This window comes from Bacillus rossius, chromosome 2, assembly GCF_032445375.1.
Source record: "Bacillus rossius redtenbacheri isolate Brsri chromosome 2, Brsri_v3, whole genome shotgun sequence".
NCBI classification, from domain to species: domain Eukaryota; kingdom Metazoa; phylum Arthropoda; class Insecta; order Phasmatodea; family Bacillidae; genus Bacillus; species Bacillus rossius.
The window spans coordinates 86,988,944-87,011,056 of NC_086331.1; the positions used below are offsets into that span (position 1 = coordinate 86,988,944).

The 22,113-nt window shown below is 34.1% G+C and overlaps 1 protein-coding gene across 2 annotated transcripts in view; it reads right to left on the bottom strand.

The window, feature by feature from the left end:
• The window catches only part of LOC134529433 (GAS2-like protein 1), a 107,976-nt gene that overhangs the window by 49,073 nt on the left and 36,790 nt on the right, over positions 1–22,113 (bottom strand). The window contains exons 3-4 of one of the 2 annotated variants that reach the window (XM_063363518.1): positions 8,641–9,132; positions 6,178–6,285 (exon numbers count right to left, since the gene is read on the bottom strand). In XM_063363518.1, the coding sequence (XP_063219588.1) occupies positions 6,178–6,285; positions 8,641–9,132 (600 nt within the window). Of the gene's footprint in view, positions 1–5,930; positions 6,006–6,177; positions 6,286–8,640; positions 9,133–22,113 lie in introns of those variants that run through there. The other variant, XM_063363519.1, reaches the window with a different exon arrangement.

The window sequence follows — 22,113 nt, forward strand, 5'->3', positions numbered from 1 at the left end:
AAACAAAAGTCTTACAATAAAAAGCAAACGACCAAAACATTACGCAATTGTAGCTCTCTGCGCGAAAGCTATCTCACAGTTGATGACGCAGGAGCCAGTCTAGCCCTTATCGTTCTCCGGTTTCCGTAACTAAAACGTTCAATTTAGCGCTGGATGTACATTTAAGTAAACATGGAGCATGTTATGTTATATTTGCTGCTTTAACTGCATGTGAGTCGTTTAGGAAACACCTGACTACCAACGTTAAAGGCATTTAAAAAATGCTTGTGTATGTGTGGCTTTATATTTTAATGCACCTATAATTGATTATGTATTATAAATGTAAATACAATTAGCATTGTACTTCCACTTTAAAATGCATATTATAACCTTTAAAACCTCATATATATTATATGATTTGTTTAATGTAAGTATGAAGTTCTCTTTCCATGATAATTGATTGTATTAGGTGACGAAAAATAAAATTAAATTGAAATTAATTTCTATTATTACTATTCTTATTACTTTCTCTACGTACTACGTTTTCCCCGTTCTGTCATTTCGTCAACGCTTCATACTCATCATTTCTCCACAATAGGCTATCAAGACCTTACTTGTTAATAGCCGCCCAACTCACACACACCCCAACTGCCCAAATATTTTACTCCACTATACACTACGTAACAGTAACGTAGTATGGATATATTTCCATTGTTTATTAAATACTTAAAATATCTGTTTTTTCCTGGCGTAGTCTGTGGGTCATGTGGTCATTCTTTGCTGACTTTACGAATCCTGACTATGGACCGTTCACTCACACCCGTGTACTTCGCTGCGCTTGCCGCCTGTCTCTGTAAAGGCTCGAGCAGACATTTATTTTTCGCTTCTTCATCACAAAACTGCATCACGGTTTTTATTATTTCCCGCTCTCCGCTATGTATCACTTTACCGCGCCTCTGCGTGCTGCCACCTTCGCCTTCCATTTTCGGGTATACACTGAAGGGCGATATTTTCCTAACAGCCAGTACACGGCTCTCGGCTTCGTGTCGCCTGCTTACCCCCTCTTCTTTCTCCGGTCCCGCTGTCCCCGCACCCCCGCGCTGAGACACGCCAAGATAACTGCCGGCCACAGTAGGTACATTGTTAATGAGTAACAATTAAAAAAAAAAAAAATTTAAACTTAAAAACAAAGTTTTTAATGCTGATTCTATAGAATCTGAAACTCTACATTTCATACCCATCAACTGTATAATAATGTAAATAATTAAAGATATTCAAATAATTTCGAAGTTTGAACATTTAATTGGTACAATGTAAAACTCAGATGTGTTAAAAGTTGGCTATGTAGAAATAGATTAAAACATAAGTGTGTATTAAAATCAGTTAAACGTTTAAAAAAATGTATATATTTTCAATATCTGTGGACCTATAAAAATAATATAATAACAAACCCAGCCTTTCATATAAACCAGTTTCTGATCCAGTGGCTACTTTTTCAAGTTACTGTGAACCATCTTATTTTAAATCTGAGCGAACTGCTAGCATTCCTCAAAATATTCATAACTGAAATTAACTAGGGGAAAAAAAATCTCCTAATTATTACAGGGGATAGTTTGATAGAGTATTTAATCACAATAAGTTAAATAGTTATAATTCTGGTAGAGAAATTATTTTTCATTATGTAGAATTAAAAAGTTTTATTTAGTCCTATAATTTTTTTGATGTAATATATATGTTTGGAAACTAGTTTCAATTACATAATTTACTGTGCAAGTATGATGTTTGTCAAACTAAACACCAAAACATTTCACTACATATTCAATCAAAATTGTTATAGGAACAAAAATGCTTTAGTGAAAAGACAAAACCCTAAAAACGTGCAATCAAATACTGCCATGCTTTATTATTAAGTTTTCAGTTAATTTCACTGCAATACAACACTGTGTGGTTATGCTTCTGCTCATCACTTGGTTTGGTATTGAGCTGGCTGGTCAGTGGGTCAGTGGGTCACTGTAGTCCTGTTTAGTACTTTGCGCGCTATCTGTGAGCATGTGTTGCAATTGTGGTTGTAGTTCCTGTTGCTACCGCTAAGCGCAGTATCGTCCGAAGTTGTAGTGTGCTTGGCGCTAGAGTTGAGGTGGTGAGATCATGGATGTTCGGGCTGATTCATCTAACTATGGAGTGAAGCTCGGGGATTTTTGTGCTGTGTGCTCAGTCAGTAGCGGATCCAGAGGGGGGGCTAAGGGGCTCAAGCCCCCTCCAAAATCATCTGGGTCCACTATTGTTTTAGTGTTTACCTTGAAAAAGCCTAGCCTCAGCTGGGTCAAGCCCCTCCCAAACCAAAATCCTGGATCCCCCACTGTGCTCAGTAGTGCCTTTCTCGCCTTTTTTTATTCACTCGTCTTTTGGCAGAAGTTGTAAAGAGAGATTACAACAAGATGCCAGGGAGGAAAGGTTGAAAAGTTCGCTGTCAGTAAAATTGTGCATTAAAATTGAAGATATACAATTTTATGCTGGCATGTGATAGCCAGGTTAGCCTTGCAAGATAAGTACGACAAATTAGTGTGTGCTTGGTGTGGTTAGGTCCTGCATGTAAATACCAAAAGTGGTTTTTCGACATGCATATCGTTTTGCTGCAGTTATGACAGTTTATAAAATTGGCATTTGAATTAATGTGCGTGTGAAGAAGTAACTTCTCGTCAGGATCATTGAAGAGGCAATATGAGCAGCAAGCAAAGCTGGTCAGTTGTGATCGTCTGTTTCAGCGTGGAAAAAAGTCCAAGCTGTTGGTACAGTTTGGTGTGGCTCAGGTTTTGAGCTAACCCAGGTAATATTTCTTTACATATGGTGTTGTAAAGTCATTGGCAAATCTTTGTACAAGTAAGTGGGAATGCATCATATCGACTATGCTACAAAATTACTACTAGTCAGTTGATAAATACAGTAAAGAAGAATGACTCGTGTTAGTCACGAAGTGAGTCGTGCTGCAATTTTCTGAAGTTACTAGTGGGTAGCCAGTAAATTACTTTTATTACTGACTATCACCATTTTCTTTTGTTATGCAGAGGATGTTATTATTTATTGTGACTATCTATCTGGCCATTTTCTTTCTATTACTACTGGCTGGGTTCGTGATTTTCCTAGATTAATGCAATTTTGTCTGGCACTGTGCTTGGATAGTTTTAATGTCAGTAGCAAAAAATGGATGGAAGCACAGTGATAGAAAAATTAGTTGGTTTATCAACCTGTGGTGTAGTAAAAAAATTTAGACTGCTTTTAAGAGAGAATGTTATTATAAAGCAAGGGTTAGACACAATTGTAAAATTGCAATAAAGAGAGGAATTTTATGTAACTGGTTGTTAATTCATATATTTTTATAAAGTACAAAATAGGTTATATAACCTTTACCTGAGTGTGTTAATGAGGAGAAATGTTGAATATACAAGTAAAGAACTGTTGTGCAGTTTAAAAGTGGTAATGCCTCAAGAACTTGAATGTTCCAAGTTAAATTACATTCATCACATATTAAATTCATGCTGCTGTAAATCCAGTGCTGCAATAATATTGAAGAAAAGTGATAACATCTTACATATATAAACTGGAACATTTACTTATGTATTGCTGTCAGAACTCAAATCCGAATCCAGTCAGTTTTATATTTCAGAGTGTTATTGCTGATAAAGGTTAATTAGGGTTATCATTTTATTTTGGTTTATTGTTACTGAAGTATTATGAGTCTAACCAATGGTTAAATTCTTGAGTGGTATGGTGCTAAGCTCAAATTGAAATTTAGATGATTGAATATTTGTTGCTTATTGCTAAAAAAGGGTGATGAGTCTAACCAATGGTATACTAATTAAGTGGTTGGGTGTCATGCTCGTATTGGAGGTAAATAATATGGCATTTTGAGAATTACTATTGTGTGACAAGCCTAGATGTGAGCAACAGTTATGTGGATAATTATGGTTGATCCATCCAGTTTACGCGCACACGCACACACGCGCGCACACACACACACACACGTATATTCTAAAAATAATTTTTTTATATTATCTTGGATTCATTCTTAGTTGGATCAATATGTTGTTGATTGATATATATTTAATGTAGATAGTAATCATGTTATTGTACTTACAGGTAATATAAGTGAGAGGTTACACATGTTGTGTAACATACGATGCAGCGCTGTGGTTGAATGGTTATGTGAGGGGATGTGAGTGTGAATGCTGTGGGTTATGTTTATAGTTGCTATGTGCAATGTGCAACACAGATTTAACGAATCCTGTCCGCCTACAAGTAGGTGCCCATCATTGTGATCTCACTTAGATGTGGAGTAAATTGTTGAGTAAAGATAATAAGGACCATAGTAATACATCTGTTACTTGCTTATATTTGTTCATAACCTGGTGTTTGCTTGTTTTACTGAGATTTTTATGTAAATTTTATTGTGTGATCTTTTATGGAGACTTATATCATTAAAAGAACATTCACTAACATTCTCATCTCCAAGTTCTTTTTATTGTTGCTACCTTTAGATTTTCCCCTTAGTACTGGTGATTGTATTAGTCAATCCGAGGTAGTGACAACTGCACGAGTATTCTCCTACCAGGTGGAATACAATCCCTCCAAACATATGATCAGCAGTAGTTTCTGTGAATGAATGCATGCATGTAAATTAGGCAAAGCTGTGTAGATTGTCTAAATTTGTCTTCACAATACAGCACTTTAAATTGAATGTGCTCAAGATTACGCTTGGATAATAGAAGTTTCTGACAGGAGAATTACAGGTGGTGTATGCTTTACAGTACTAAATTTATTTTTAACTTTAAAAATGATGCTTCTCTTTATTATTATTTTTTTAAATTTTAACTCTAAATATACTATATACCACAAATTTATATATTTTATGAAAAAAAGAGGAAATTAACTGATAACTAAGTCTGAAACACTGCAATCCTTTTATGGATAAGTGGAATTTTTGTTGTTTATAACTTATAAAAACTTTTAAAATTGGCTGATTATCTGCACTTGCCTCTAACAGTATGTTGTTTTGAAAAACTAGAGAGCACACTAAATATACCTATGTAAAAACATGAAACTTTTTGTAATTTAATATTACTTTTGTATGTTATTTCATTTATGGATGTGATTAAAATTAAGTTATGTTTTTAATTTATTTTCTTATTAATTTAAAGCAACCTCAAAATGTGGTCTGTTAGAAACAAAAATTAAACTTACAAATTATACGATGAAGGCATTATAATCTCCGAAAATGTAAAATTTAATATTAAATTTTGAGATGTTACTGCTTATAAAATATTACTGTACACAATATTCTGAAAATTTATTTATGCAAGTATTACATATTTTTTCAATATACATTCTGTTCATAACTTTATATCAGTTACAATAGTTCATTTTGTTACAATACTTCCTTAGTTCAAACAAATTAAAATAAAAAATAGAAAAAAACAACATGATTTTTGGTTATCTTAATTTTGAACGCAGCAGGTTAAGGTATGGGGAACTGCAGATGAAAGGAATGCTTGTCAAACTTATATCTACTATTTTCTTCCTTGATTTTCAATTAGTAAACTAAGCCTTAAGCACCTTGCCACCATTTGTGGGAACAGCATGTGTTAGTGAGGAATCTTTGTTAAATTGATTATAGTTTAGTTCCTACTGAGCATTTTTTTTTTACTATGGTACTTACCAGAAAATACTTTATTATACTTCAGGTACTAGCCAAAATATTTCCATAGTTTATTGAAACTGATTTTATTACAAGATACAAACAAACACAAAATACATTCCATCTTCAAATTTGCACAGCCATTTCAAGTTATCATCCATGTTTTAATATTTGTGAGTGAAATCAATTAATTAGCAAAATTAAAGCTCTATAAAGTTAAGTTTCACAAGTGTGTGTGTCTTATACTGTGAATGCTAACCTGAATTACAGCCAGTCCATGCATGCATGAAATGCAAAAGCCACCCTTTAATGATTCTCAGCCTTTCTTCCTTTCCTGTGAAAACAGTGCACAAATACCATCCCTGACACAGCTCTAAAGCAGGAACATATTAATGGCACCACCATTACACAGCCCAGTCCCAGTCTTCAGCACCAGTAATATATACAATCATTACTCAGTCTTGGCTCTACCACCAGGTTTACTTACTAATGAACATCCAACTCACCCGCACATAAATCAGCAGTTTAGAGTCACCAATACGGTATTTTCCTTCAGCAACTCTTATCATTGGGAACTGCACGGGACATCGACAATGTTCCAGCAAATCTCGAACCTAAAACCAGAAGCTACATGAAAGTAACAAAAACTATGTTCTGGCCACACAAAAGCATATCTGGACTTTTTCATGTTAAGTGACAAAGAAACAAGCGTAAAAAAAAAGCAAACATCAGAAATACATGGTTGCTTTTTTCTGAGTTTAAGAGTGTATAGTTTTAAACACATACTTTCTTTGCATAAACATATAATACATATATATTTGGCACCATATACAGAAAACCACATTAGCTCATATTCACTCAAAAACCATCTAAGCCACTAAGCCATTTTGTTGCTAACAATGAACAAGGACTAACTATGAAAGGGCCACTGGAGAACAATGAATTCATGCGAACTAGCACACAGCAGATGCCAAAATACATGTCTGAAAAACAAAACCATTTTTAGGTAGCTGACAATTGCTCTTCCAATTTCAATAAGTATTAACTGAAATTTTTGTTACACCATTAGCTTTCTTAATAATATAAAATGATAAACAATAAATCAAATTTTTTTTACCCAACTTGTAAGACATTTGTGAGAGCTGTAATAATTCATTTAAACTGTCTTTTAAAATCCTCACCTATCAATTTAGCATTAGTAAACATAGACGTTAGGTCTGAAACTGGTCTTCCACTGAAAGTTAAAAATCTTATGTCTTCAAATGTCTTACTGCCTATCAAAATACTAAGAGAGCTAATTTTCCAAAAAAACAGCCACATCCACACTGTCTGGCCACATGTGTCGTGTCTTTGTTTAGAGATGTCTAGCATTCTCTCCCTCCTTGCACTGTTTAATCCACGCGGCCTAAACCTGCAGAGGGACGAGTTTATATTTTACACTACATTTTAACAATCCATTTTGCATACTGAGGATCTTAAGAGGTTTGCTGCAATAAGTTATTATAAAGTCATTGTTTTTACAACATGCCATTCTTTAACAAAACATTAATTCATAATAAACACTCTCATTGTAAGTAGGAGAGAAAGGAAGCAAAGCACTGGTTTCAATTCTCAGCCCGGTTGCTTACTGGCTTCGGGTACAATCTGAAAATGTGGAGATCTGCAAAAAGAAGTGGACAACAGACCATGGCTTGCACCATTTACAAGGGGAGTGAAGAATCTTGTCTCAAAAATATGTAAACTAGTTATGGTACAAAAATAATTTATATGAATAGCAAATTCAGAACATAATTAAATAGGATTTTATCCCTCATGGGAGAAGAGAAACTGATGGTTGTCTTGGTTCCAAGGAATATTTCCCCCAAAAGGTTTTTAATAGCCATTTTTAATTTTTAATGTAGTCAATTGGTTAAGAATTTTTTCAAGCATGCAATTTTACATTTAAGTTAAGTTAGATTAATATGTTAAAAGGTTTGTTTTTGCACCAAGCTACCGCTCATATTGAGGTGTCATTTTGAAAGGTGTTCCGATTCATTGGAATCATGCCTCTATAATGGTTTTTATTTTCATTAAGATCATATTCACTTCTGTATTATGCTTGCCTAAAGAGTGCTGGAGCTTTGTTTCCAACTCCTTAGGATGGAACACTGATTCACATCTTTACTTTCATTTCTGTGCGTAAGGTGGGGAGTGAATACAAAGTTTTTTTTAAAAACCTTGGCAAGCACTTGATGGTGGATCAATCCTAAAACCATCGTGGGTTCTGGTTTGAACACTGTATATCTCTTTTTTGAGTAGTACCTTAGACACATGGGAGCTTGGAAAGAAACTTGAGCAATGATAAAACCGAGTGCTTACTAGCCAATCTGGGAAAAAAATGTCGCACTGGAACTGTAGCGAAAGTCTAAAGTAAAGAGCGAATCAGAGAATATATCAAGCTAATTTCACCCTGAATGGCTGTATGTATTATATTACTATACAAACTACAGGTAGTCTTATACTATGAAAGACACATCACAACATGCAGTAAGACAGGGAGATGAGAGTCCCATGGGTAAATGGCAAGTGCAATAGAATGCAGATTCCAAAGTGGAATATCACCCACGAAGCAAAGTACTGAATGTCTACATACCCTGATTAAAATTCTCAAAATGGGTTCCAAAGATGCCAAAATTAAACATCAAAAGCTACACTCACAAAACAACCCTGAATAATAAACATCTAGGCATGACTCATGATTGTTCTACTTATAACTTTTGAAAATAATGATATACATGTTCATGAGAAAGTATTTATGCTCTTAATATATTTTTAGTTTAGATAAACCTAACTAAAATAATGAACAGAATATTTTATATATTTATTCCAAATAAATAAAAAAAATCTTACATTATGCTTAACTTTAAATGATCATGACAAGTACACAATGGCACAAAAGAAATTATAAATAAAAATTTTAAAATATTTACCATTTCATCCAAACTCTTTAAATCATTTGTAACAATCTGTGGAACTGGTTGAATTGGTAGTTCATCATCGTCATCAGAGTATTCATCAAAAGACTTATCAGCTGTCAAACTTCTTTGCTCTGCTGCTTGTTCACGATCAATTTCTCGTTCCAGTTGTACCAACATAGGTGCAGGCATACCTAAACGGGAACCTCGACGGGCCACTTCCAATAAACAAAGAATAACATGTTTCTCATTCTTGCGTAGGCACAAGTCATCCGTCTCAAACAGTAGGCATTCCATTACACCAAGTCCTACACGGCACCACGAAATAAAGTTGGATACATTGTCACGGGCAAAGAATGTGCCTGGCTTTGCATGACACCTGTATTTTAACTCTCCCATTTCGACCAGCACTGGTGCATATTGCAAAGCAGGACTTTGGCGACGTGGTATTTTGGACTCGTATTTCACCATGAATTGGACAGCTGACTTATAGACCTCATTGGCATGCTGAAAGAAGTAAAAAAAAACTATTAGTAACATTAAATTGACAAAGAAACATTATTCCCTACAATTTCCAACACAAAATGGCAGGAAATAAAGCATTCATATTCACAGGATATCCTTGAAATGAGAGCCCACATTTTGTTGAATCGTGGGGGGCTGTTCTTGAAAGGCTGTTCTTGAAAGTATTTTGAAGTTATGAATATATGGTTTCAGAAGCATTTCCATGGTATCGAACAATTCAAAAGCAAATACAAATTATTTTCAAAGCCAGCAATTATTATGCCATCAAAATTCTTACAGTACAAATTTATGTGACAGCCTTACTGTCACTCGTATACAATATTTTGGTCAACAAAGAAGCAGAGTTTGCCGCAAGTATTGTGACGGGTGATGCGGAATGTGACAGCAGCCAGATTATGCTATGTGGGATCTCTAAGGTTAACAACAAACACTTCAAACAATTTTTGTAGCATGTAATTTCATTGTTGCTTTGTACAACATTATAAACGGTAACATAAAATACTGTTACGAATCACGGGTTTGTAAAGGATAGCCCAATTAAAGATTTTATTACACAGTTTTATTTATTGCCACTATTTAAATTACTAGCAAATAATCTAAAAATGCCAATTAATCAATTGCATTTAAAAATGTTGCTTCCCCAGTCACTCGTTTTTACACACCGCACACCTCGCTGGGCCGCACCTCTGGCGCAACTCTCGCCGCAGCACCCCTCGTGGTCCTCCGTCGCCGCAGTCACACTTCCCCTTTGCCAAGATCCCACTCTACGCCTCGCTCAGAACTTCACTCGGGACTCCGCCGCGCCCGCGACACTATCGCCCGGAACTAAACTCTTTGCCCTGGAACCTTTGTCCGACTTCACTTCACTGAACTCTGAGGCCGGCATCCTCGTTTTATGCATCACAGATGCCATTTCTAGAATCCACAAGCGCGGCTGGGGCCTGTCGCGTCATTCCGCGCCGACCCGACGGCAGAAATCTCTCGAAACACGTGTCGGCAGCTGCCAGGTGGCGCGCGGTACTCCGCAGCTGTCAGGTGTCAGTTACGTGTCAAAGGCAGGGTGTCGCGCGGGGCGTAGAGGGAAGGAGGGGGGAAAGCGACAATCCTTGTAATCTTCCAGGCGCACGCAGCACATCTCATGTTTCGGCGGCCGCCAGCCAGCTCTGCACCTGCACGTGTTGCGGCCTTGCTCATGTTCATAACAATACTTATGTTAAACATAACTGTTTAGTACCATGGGAATGCATCTGAGAACAATCATTTATTACTTCAAAGGACTCTCACAGGTAAACGACCTCCCATTCAAATCACAAAGTCTACATTTGTTTCAAAAATACCATTCACATTAGCTTCCTGAGGTTCTAATACTCATTTCAAATTATTACAGTGTTTAATGTAGTATGGAAGAAAATTTCCTTTACAAAGAAACATATTCACATCCGAAATAAAAAAAATGGGTGCGTGTACTTATGTACGCGTGTGAGAAGTTATACTTCTTTGGCATCATTAAAAAATAGTTTTTAGTTGCATGCAAATAATTAATTACAATAAAATAATAAAAGGGCTGGAAAAAGATAGTCAACACAGTCAATAAAGTTCAGTTTAAATTTGAAACATTAAATAAATAAAATTTAGAGAATAATAAATATGACATAATTTGTACTAAACATTATAAAATTCTTAATTTTAAATATTTATTACTGATTATTTAATATTTTAAAAGAAAATAAATAAATTTAATAATAAATTAAAAAATTTAATTTAAGTTTATTCATTTTTTGAATATTTATTATTTTCTTAATTTAATATTCACTTTTCATTTTTATCAAAAAGTTTTCATTAAATTTGTTCATTTATTTTTATAAATTTTTATTATTTATTCAATTTAATAATAAATATTAAAAATTAATATTTTAATTTGATGTTTGATTTTAATTTTTATCACAATTTTTTTTATTAAATGTTTTATTAAATTTATTTCTTTATTTTGTAAATATTAAATAACCAACAATAAATATTTAACATTAATAATTTAATAATATTTACTATTAATGATATAAAATAATAATATTTTAATTTATATCAATAAATAATACATACAGATAGTTAAAACTCAATTATATTGGAGCACTTGAAAAAGTATATAAGCACAATTCTTTTTACTAATATTTACAAAAAATAAATAATATTAATCAAAATATTCAATTAAATCACTACTGAATATAATTAATTAGCACATATATAATTCGCACTTGTATGAAACTAAAACACTTGTGAATGTAGAAACTAGAAACATGTGGATAAATATTATATGAAAACAGTGATCAGAGGCGACGAGCGTGCCAACATGCGCGGCTAATAGAGGTTCTATTTCTATTTTGTTGGTAGTTTTTTTTTGAGACTTAATGAGCGGTTTAGCGGACAGCTTCAACCTGTTAATTTTGTGTTACAGTGATGGGTGCGCATCTTAAAATTTCACTCTCATCATTTTTTCATAACGCGCCTAAAGAAGTATAACTTCAAAAATCTTACAATACACCAATCCCTCACTTAGCACGTCTTCAAATTGTACAAAATTCATTTAGTGCAATGTTAATTTTACTGCCCTAGTCTTGAATAGCACATCTGTAAATTTCACTTAGCACGAAATCGCCACACGCAGAAAAAAAGTCTGGCATGAAGCCATAAAGTCTGTTCCAACTTGGTAAACAACAATGAACTGTGGCGTACAGTTAGCTATACGAGGGGGAAAGAGATTCGCGCGCAGGACAGACTACGCTATCGGCTGTTGTACCAACATTAGCAATGGCAAGTTAAGTTGCTGCTATGGAGTGTTAAAGACCAAATGTTTTTACATCCGTGCATATGCTGCCATGCCGTACCTTTGTCACCCGTCCACAGACTGGACCATGATGTACTCAGTCTAGCCAGTGTCAGGGAACTCGCACAAACACAAGCAACGTCTGCCCATTTGTCTGCCGGTAACTGTATATGCATAAGCACATGCAGTTGGAATCATAGTGAAATCATGGCTACCAAGTGAGAGCATAATGCATTGTGTTCAAGTATTTGAGACAAAACTATAAGTATTACGGCATGCAGAATGTCATGAAGGCCAAACTTACGTTCGTTGCACTTTAGTTTTAAGCAAGTCAACTGTATGCACAATTGTAAGAAGTAAAGACTATCAAACATTTATATAAGTCTGATGCTGTTGGTTGTACTAGTGGGAATATATTTGAGATTAGATACTGGAACAGAAATGAACAGATGATTCACATGGTAAAGGTTGCTAAAGAATGGTGCAATGAAAAAAAAAAATCACCGGCCTGACAGGGTTGATGTGAACCAAGTGGTGATACACGAATAAGCACTTTAATTTTTGAAAAATTAAAATGTAAATATCCGGACAGTAATATTGGTTTTATTGCCAGTAAAGGATGGTTTGGAAAGTTTGTAGAAAGGTACGCGACATGAGTTGAAGGTCACGCCTGGGCAGGCAATTCAACCTGCTGACTGACGATAACTATCTCCGGTTATGTGGTGGTGTATTTGTCATACAAAGTATTCGATGGTAGGCTTATAAAGATAAATGGTGTGACATATTTATCGTTGAGTGTTATTCTACGCATTTATATTACGTAAAGAATATTTCTCTACACATTTTGGAACACATAAAAGTCATTTCAACCTTGCTATTTGTGGAAACTAATACTTCAGAATATACGATTTTGAATAACACAAACATTTTTAGGAACACATTAGTCATGCTAAGTGAGGGATTGGTGAACTGTAATGAACTAACCCCTGAAATGCTTTTTGGAAACATACGTATTGTAATTATAATTAACATTAAAAATTTGAAGTGGTAGAGTTCAAGTGTTTGCATGTTTAAATTTAAAATGACTTTCACTAAAATTTAACATAATTAAATGTATCTTTTCTTGTGTTAGGCTGAACTGCAAAAACCAAATACCATGTTTAATTGCTAGTTGCTTCAACCACGTTGCAGCATGAAAATAATAACCAAATGTTGGAAATATATTATGTTTATAAAATGCACTGTATTCCACAGGCACTTTCTGCTCTTCCAAAGCATTGTAGGACTAAGTTTTCATAACTAGTAAATAATGAGCCACCACTGAACTACATTGAAAACATAGCAGAAAGCAGTTTCTTTTTGACGTGACGTCTAATAAATCAATGAACGCCGGCTGCACGCACGAAAGTGTCCCATTACACACATTGTTCCATTACGATGTGTCCCGTTACACTCATTGTTCCATTATGCTGTGTCCTGTTATGCTCATTGTTCCGTTACGCTGTGTTCCGTTTTACGCTGTCGGCGAGTGCAATAATAATAGGTTATGTTACAATTGACTAAAAAATTGTGGTGATTCATATAATTGATGACAGATATTTGATTACAGTTTATTTAAATGAAAACTTGTTCATAATTATATTTAATCTTTATAGCCAAACGCCAGTTTTTAAAATGAATTACAAGTCATCTACACGTGAACTGTTTCGTGGACTGTTTATAAGGTGAAGTGAAAAGTTAATGTGGTTTTCATTGCTTATTACAACAACAATTTCGGCAATAAAGGTTATTTATTCTTGCATTTTAAAAATCTGATTACTAGTATAATTTCAAGTATTTATTCTTTTGTTATTAAAACAAAAAGGATTCAATTTTATTCATAAAAGTATGAAAACATTTCATCAATGTTTTGTTATGACGTTGTAACGCTAAACTATCGTCCGTAAACCAACTTTACAGACAACCAATTTTTTTTATAGATTAAATAAATTACAGCATAAATCATCACACAAGCATACTATCTAATGTAACCACAAAATCCTACACAAAGGACAAATACATATATGGACTAAATAATACATCTTTCAAAAGACAATCTGCTTACTGACAACCTTTTAGAAAACATTAAAATATAAATAATAATAATAATAAAATTGAGCAGCTACAGCAGGAAAGTTAGTAAATGAACTTATATATGCAACAATGACCGACTTTCCTACAGTATAATATTAGGGCAATTTCTAAGTATTAAATTGTATCAAAACTACATCTGCATAAGAAATACATTGATCTCAGTAAATAATTAAATCCCCGAAACTCGCAAAACAATAATTTTAGTATAAATTACTCTACTATTCTCAGTGTATCTTGGAGGTATAAACTGTTTGCATAAAGCTAAATTCAGAAATGAACCTTCTATTACAGCACATGAACGTGACTACAACAAAACTGTTTGTCATATCCTAAAAATACCTCAACATTTTTTGATATCAAACACTTTATATCATGATACAAAATGACCTTCATAATTATAACTGTCTAAACTAAAATAATTACTTTCAAATCACAATGTCGCAACTTTACTGACACTGATTAATGTTGCTTTGGTTATGTAAATTTAATTCATAGACAAAGTTGCGCAATTGAAGAAAAATTGTTTCAGTTTTCCATACCATATGAAAGAGTGTCTTTTATAGTAATAAAGTATTTAGAGAAATTTTTCTGTACCACAGAATGCTTTTCATAGTAGAGTAAACGTGACTGGATGTTGTAACTCAACGAACCAAATTGAAATGCAGTAGGCCAATGCAGGAACGGAAGAGTGAAGTAGGGATATACAAATTAATTTCTCAGTGGGTGAACAATATAAACCTTTAAAGGTCTTGAGTTTATTAAAGTTATCGCTCTGACAAAACTAACATGCAACACATTTTTTTCCTTAAACAATACACAAACAAATTTTCTGAGATATATATACTGTTTACATGTCTTCCATGAAAGCTGCAATGCTTTTTAATGCTTGCGAATGTTAGAGGTCTTCACTGTATATCAATGGCTATGGCTTCATGCAAACAACTACATTTTTTTTAGTTTCTGGCTGCAACAATAACTAAAATAATCTGTAGACTGCTGATGTCATGGTATAAATGATTAAATGCCTGCTTCTTAAAAAACTACAAAACAATATAAACCATGGTAAGAACGCTTATACATGTTTATGAAAATTACAACTTTAAGAAGTTTATAGGAAAAGTTAAAGAATATGTTGAGACTACCATGTGCTAAACACAAAATGGTTTACTTTCAATCTAAAATCATTAACATAGCCATATAAGCCTACAATAATTGATATTTGAATTTATCTTTCATCATATCAAAATATTTTTTACAACATACATGTTGATGACAATTCCGATTTAGTTCTTTATATGTATCGTCCTAGTATAGGTACGTAATATAAGTGATTCTGGTTTTGGTAATATTCTGTTAGTGGAAGAGGATGTTATGTGTTAATGTTGGCAGCATTGTTATTTTTTAACGACTTCCGTTGTTGTTGTTGTGCAGGCTGCTGATACACTTTGTTTAAAATGTAGACTGTGAAGTCAATCCAATAAAACCATTTATATAGTAACAGAAGTGAACGCATATTACTGTGTTAACTCTAATAGGTTATGGGCCCAGAGCCAGTAGGCAACTTCTGTTCAAGAGATATAGTTGGTTTTATGGAGAATATGCAGTTTTTGGTTAAGGGCTTCATGTGACTCGTGTGTATGGTTATTATCAGTGTATGGTCTTTGGTGAAACATGTCGTATTCAAGTATGGCGAATGCGGCAAACGTACCATTTGGGATTAGACCATTTGATGGTGTAAACTTTAGTAACTGGTTCTATCGGATGAAGTTACTGTTGGAACAGAATGGAGTATTACACATGTTGACAACCGAACCTCCGACGGTAGAAGCTGATCTTAAACGATTTAAGCAAGAAGACGTCAAAGCTAGAAATCTTCTCGTCCAAGGATTGGCAGACAACATGTTGCCGATGATTATGAATAAAATCACGGCAAAAGAAATTGTGGACACCCTAGCAACTACATATGAAAAACGTGGGATGAAATCCATGGTGACTGCACAGAAAGCTTGGCGGAAACTGGAATACAAGAAAGAAAAGCCTCTTCAAGAATTTTTACAGCAATTCGAGTCTATGGCCTCGGAAGTCAAGGTGGCTGGTGGAAAGATTGAGGAAGATGAAATGGTTAATCAATTGTTGGTGGCAATGCCCTCAGATTTTGATAGTGTTGTATCTGCCATGGATATATTGTATAATAAAGATAAGTCGGCTGTGAAATTTGAGTATGTGAAAAATACTCTATTAGCAGAAGAAGAGAGACTTCTGAAGAAAGATGAAAGCCCACAAAACGTTTTTGCAGCATACAAGGGATTAAGAGGACAATCTCATCAGTATTCACAGCATAAGCATAACAAAGGTAATTATGTTCCAGGTAGAAGTTTTAATGGAAAGTGTTATTATTGCAAAGTACAGGGACACATGAAATTTAATTGTCCAAAATTGAAGAATAAGGATACTGCTGCAACTACAAATGAGGTGGAATTTTCTTTTTTGACATCGTTCGATACAGAAAGTTCGTCATGCGGGCATGTGGACAGTGAACAGCCTGCAATGAATGATGGTGAACTAACAGAAGTTATTTTTGTTATTGATAGTGGTGCAAGTTGCCATATCATTAAAAGTTGCTATCAAAAATATCTAAGTGATAGAACTGATGTGAACTTCGACATTAATGTGGCTAAGGCAGGTGAGTCATTGAAAGCTGTAAGCAAAGGAAATATTTCTTGTATGTCTGAAGGAGGTGAAAACATAAAGATTAGGGATGTTTTAGTGTGTGAGAACTTGGCATTTAACTTACTTTCAGTCCGTAAGTTAGAAGAGAAAGGATGTAAAGTAAGTTTTGAAAACTCTTGTGTTAAAATTGTGTGTGGTCGTAAGGTTATGTTGGGACAAGTGTTTGGAAGATTGTATGTAGTTAAGATGCATCTCATACCAGAGCATGCTAATGCAGCCATGGTGAAAGCTGTGTCAAGCAATGTGATGCATAGAAGAATGGGACATTCTTCCAAGTATCCCACTGAGTTATGTGATGTGTGCTTGAAAGGTAAACAAACTAAGCTACCCTATCTGAAGGCTATACCAGAAGAACGCAAAGCAAAGAGAGTACTTCAATGTGTGTCTTCTGATGTGTGTGGAAAAATATCCCCACCAACATATGATGGGTTTAACTATTTTGTGACTTTTATTGATCACTATAGTCATTTCTGTGTCACATATTTGCTGAGAAATAAATCAGAAGTCTTTGAAAAATTTAAGATGTACACAGCTATGGTTGAGGCTAAGTTTAATTCTCGCATAGAGAATTTAAGGTGTGACAGAGGTGGTGAATACGTGTCTTCCAATTTTAAGAGCTTTTGTGAAAAGAAAGGAATCAGTGTTAGTTATTCTATGGCCAGAAATCCATCTCAAAACGGAATGGCAGAAAGAATCAACAGAACGCTTTTGGAGAAAACTAGGTGTCTCCTGCTAGATAGTAACTTTGGCAAGGAGATGTGGGGAGAAGCTATTATGACCGCCACCTACCTCACAAATAGACTGGCTACATCAGCACTGCCGAATGGAATTGTCCCAGCTGAAAGATGGTATAACCATAAGCCTGATCTGTCAAAGATAAAAGTTTTTGGATGTCCTGCATATTCATTCATTCATAAAGAAGATAGAGATGGAGGAAAACTCAGTGACAGATCTAAAAGGTTATTTCTTACCGGGTATTGTGACAATGGTTACAGACTGTGGAATCCTGAAAAGAAAAATGTTGAATTTGCAAGAAATGTGATCTTTGATGAGCTTGGGTATACTGAAAGCCCATCCTCAGGTAGTATTACACATACTGCAACATCAGAAGGTGTTACTTCAAACATTCCAAATGAAACACAGGATGTATGTCCTCAGTTTGCACGAGATGACACACAAATGTATGAAAACAATCAGTCTGATGATGATGGTGATGGTGACTTCATTGGTTTTCATCCTGAGGGTGTGTACGATGAATCAACTGGAATCAGATCTTCTAGGCACAAAAAACTACCAAAGTACTTGGAAGATTTTGAGCTCAACTTTGCTGTCGATGTTCTGGCATTATCAGTATCTTCAGATGTGCCTAACAGTTTCAAAGATGCAGTTAAAGATGCTGGTTGGAGGCAAGCACTAAATGAGGAGCTGTCATCTTTAGAAAGTAATGAAACTTGGGAAGTGGTTGAAGCACCCATGGATGCATCTGTTATTGACAGTAGATGGATCTTCTCTTCTAAAAGTGTGGATGGAACTACGAAGAAGAAAGCCAGACTTGTTGCTCGTGGGTATCAACAGCCAACATTGGAAAATGAAGATATATTTTCTCCAGTTGCCCGGATGACAACGCTACGAGTTCTGCTTTCAGTTGCAGTTGAGCGAGGTCTTCAGCTACACCAGCTCGATGTACGATCAGCTTTTTTGAAGAGCAAATTACCAGTGCCTGTGTATATGAAACCACCGGATGGTGTACAGTGCAGTGACGATAAAGTTCTTAAGTTGAACAAAGCCTTATATGGGCTTAGGCAAAGTCCTAAAGCATGGAATGACTATGTAAATAGTGAATTGATCAACCTGGGTTTTATGCGATCAAAAATTGATCCTTGTTTGTACCATAGGGGTACTTTTTATATCTTAGTGTGGGTTGATGATTTTCTGTTAGTATCAAATTCTGGTGCAGATCTCGAAGACACTAAGTCTGCTCTTAAGTCTAAGATGGGCATGAGAGATTTGAGTTCGAATGAAAAGTTGCATTTTTTGGGCATGGACATCCTCAAAGGTGAGGATGGAAGCTTAATTCTCAGTCAAAGTGATTTGATTAGGAGAGTTCTTGAAAAATTTAACATGATAGAATGTAAACCTAGTAAAGTTCCAATTCAGCCCAAACTTAACTTGTCATGTGATGGAGAGTGTAAGATTAAGGTGCCTTATAAAGAGCTGTTAGGCAGCCTAATGTATCTTACAGTCTGCACAAGGCCTGATTTATGTTTCAGTGTATCATACTTTGGTAGATTCCAAAAATGTTACTCTTACAACCATTGGAGACATCTGAAACATGTTTTGAAGTATCTTAAATATACAGTTAACATAGGTTTGAAGTTAGCAAAGTCATATTGTAACACATTAACTATATCCTCATATGTTGATGCTGACTATGCTTCTGACACAAATGATAGGAAAAGTATTTCAGGTTTTGTAACAAAACTGAATAACAATGTTATCTGCTGGGGTTCAAAAAAACAAGGTGTGGTAGCACTTAGTAGCAGTGAGTCAGAGTACTATGCTATAGGTAGATGTTTAACAGAAGACATTTTCGTACACAATTTGCTGAAAGAAGTAGTAGATGTGGCTGATGTAATTAATGTTCATGAGGATAATCAATCAACCATTAAGATTGCTAAGTCATTAGAGACCAAAAGGTCTAAGCACTTTGATGTACAGTATCATTTTGTCAAAGATCTGGTAGGGAAAGGAAAGGTGAAATTAATCTATGTAGAGTCTGCTGAACAGATAGCAGATATCATGACCAAGGGACTGCCTGCTTGTAAATTTGAATATTTTGTTGAGAAGTTAAATCTTGTTAGAATGTAATGTGGAATTGGGAGGGAGTGTTGATGACAATTCCGATTTAGTTCTTTATATGTATCGTCCTAGTATAGGTACGTAATATAAGTGATTCTGGTTTTGGTAATATTCTGTTAGTGGAAGAGGATGTTATGTGTTAATGTTGGCAGCATTGTTATTTTTTAACGACTTCCGTTGTTGTTGTTGTGCAGGCTGCTGATACACTTTGTTTAAAATGTAGACTGTGAAGTCAATCCAATAAAACCATTTATATAGTAACAGAAGTGAACGCATATTACTGTGTTAACTCTAATAATACATGCTCATTTAGACTATTAGGCTAAAATGGTCATCATCCCAATAGTAATTATTCCTAAGTAACACATTTAAAGAAATGTTGTGAAACACCAAAGAATGACATAATTCACAGACTTGCACAAACTTTTGGAAGCACAATCAATATCAAAACATTTATTTTTAATTCCAATGTTTTCTTTTAATGAAAGTAGCAATGAGTGACTAAGATAAGTAAGCAATGTATACTTTTAGAGTATCCTCTCTTAAGTTATCAGAAAATTTGGTTATAATTGTCTGCTTAATCCAGTTTGGTTTAAAAAGCAACAACATGCTCAAATACCTTAGGAAATTATAGCAGATTTAACCCGCATGTTGGTCATGATCTCACTGTAGATTAATACCACTTAACTAGCATCAAAGACTTTTAAGTACCAGTCATAATTTTACTGAAAATCCTTGATCAGAAGTAACATTCTCCATATATTCAACATGAAATTAATTTACACGTGAGAAACAATTCATAGAGTATTTATAAAATTATAGATTGTATTCTACACTACAACTGTCTACAAGTGTCCAAAAGATGCTATCACTCATAGAGCCCAGTACAAAACAAACAACTGACATTTATGAAAATTTTATATTATCACAAAATAATCATGGGAACATTTCAATTGCTGCAGGAAAATCAGTTTATGACTGCAGCATGTTGCCTAGATAGAGTTCTGGAATGTATGTGCATGTGCTAACAATAATGAATATGGAGACTCAGGGCAGCTAGCAGAGTCAAGTTAGTAAAATCTATGTAAAAACTTCACCAGTTAATCAAAAAGAGGAATATTTTACTTTGCCTCATGTTACGACTGTGGAAAGGGGCTTAAGCAAAAAGGCCACTGTAAAGATGAAGATCTGCATGCAAGTAAATACCAATGCCATAAGTGGACTTTAAAAAGCATTTTCCAGTTACATAATAGGTTTAATAGTTTATAAATTAGTTATGGAAAATAATTTAATTTATTTTTATTTATTTGACGTTTGTCACATGCCTACAGACAGTAGCAGAAACTTGGTAGTAGGCACAAACACATAAAATCATAAATACAACCATGTTTTAACAAATTAAAATAACACAATGAGAAAATATTAATTACAAAGAAAAAAAACCGAAAACAGACATAAAAACAGAGGTCAAGAAAAAAAAAAATACTATAATTACGGATGGTAACATAAGGCAGCACCAACAAGAGCGAACAAAGTAAACATAAAAAGACTAGGCTATAACTAGGAACAAAAAATACATGTGTAGAATATATTATTAAAACTAATAACACAAATTAAAATGAAATAATTCTAGCTGAAGTTGCAACAAGCAACACAATGAAGAGATAAAATAAATGTTGTATGTAAGGATTTTAAAATAAAATAAAATAGCTTTGATAATACAGTTTTTAATAGAAAACAATTTTTTCATATTAACTCTGTTATTAGTTTGTGGAAATAAATTTTCATATTTATTAAAATGGTGTAATTAGCCTATAAATAATATAATTAGTCTTTCTTAAAGAAAATAATAAAGGTGGCTTGTTGAAATTAAAGGACAGGATTTTAATGACAGCTTTTTCAAGAATGTGGGAACAATTAATATTAAAATTATAACATATATATATGAATGTGGGAACAATTAATATTAAAATTATAACATATATATATATATGTTATAATTTTAATATTAATTGTTCCCACATTCTTGAAAAAGCTGTCATTAAAATCCTGTCCTTTAATTTCAACAAGCCACCTTTATTATTTTTTTTAAGAAAGACTAATTATATTATTTATAGGCTAATTACACCATTTTAATAAATATGAAAATTTATTTCCACAAACTAATAACAGAGTTAATATGAAAAAATTGTTTTCTATTAAAAACTATATATATATCACATCTAAAATATTTCTTCTATCTGTAAGAGAATTTAGGAGGGAATTGAAATTCTCACTTTTTAAATCGCCAACTTTATCATATAATAATTTCATGAGAACGATCATTTAATTTACTTTGATTGAATCCATTGTTACACACAGCACAGCATCCTTAACCAATTATTTTCCCTTCATAAAGTACTTCAGAGGAGAGTTCTTTT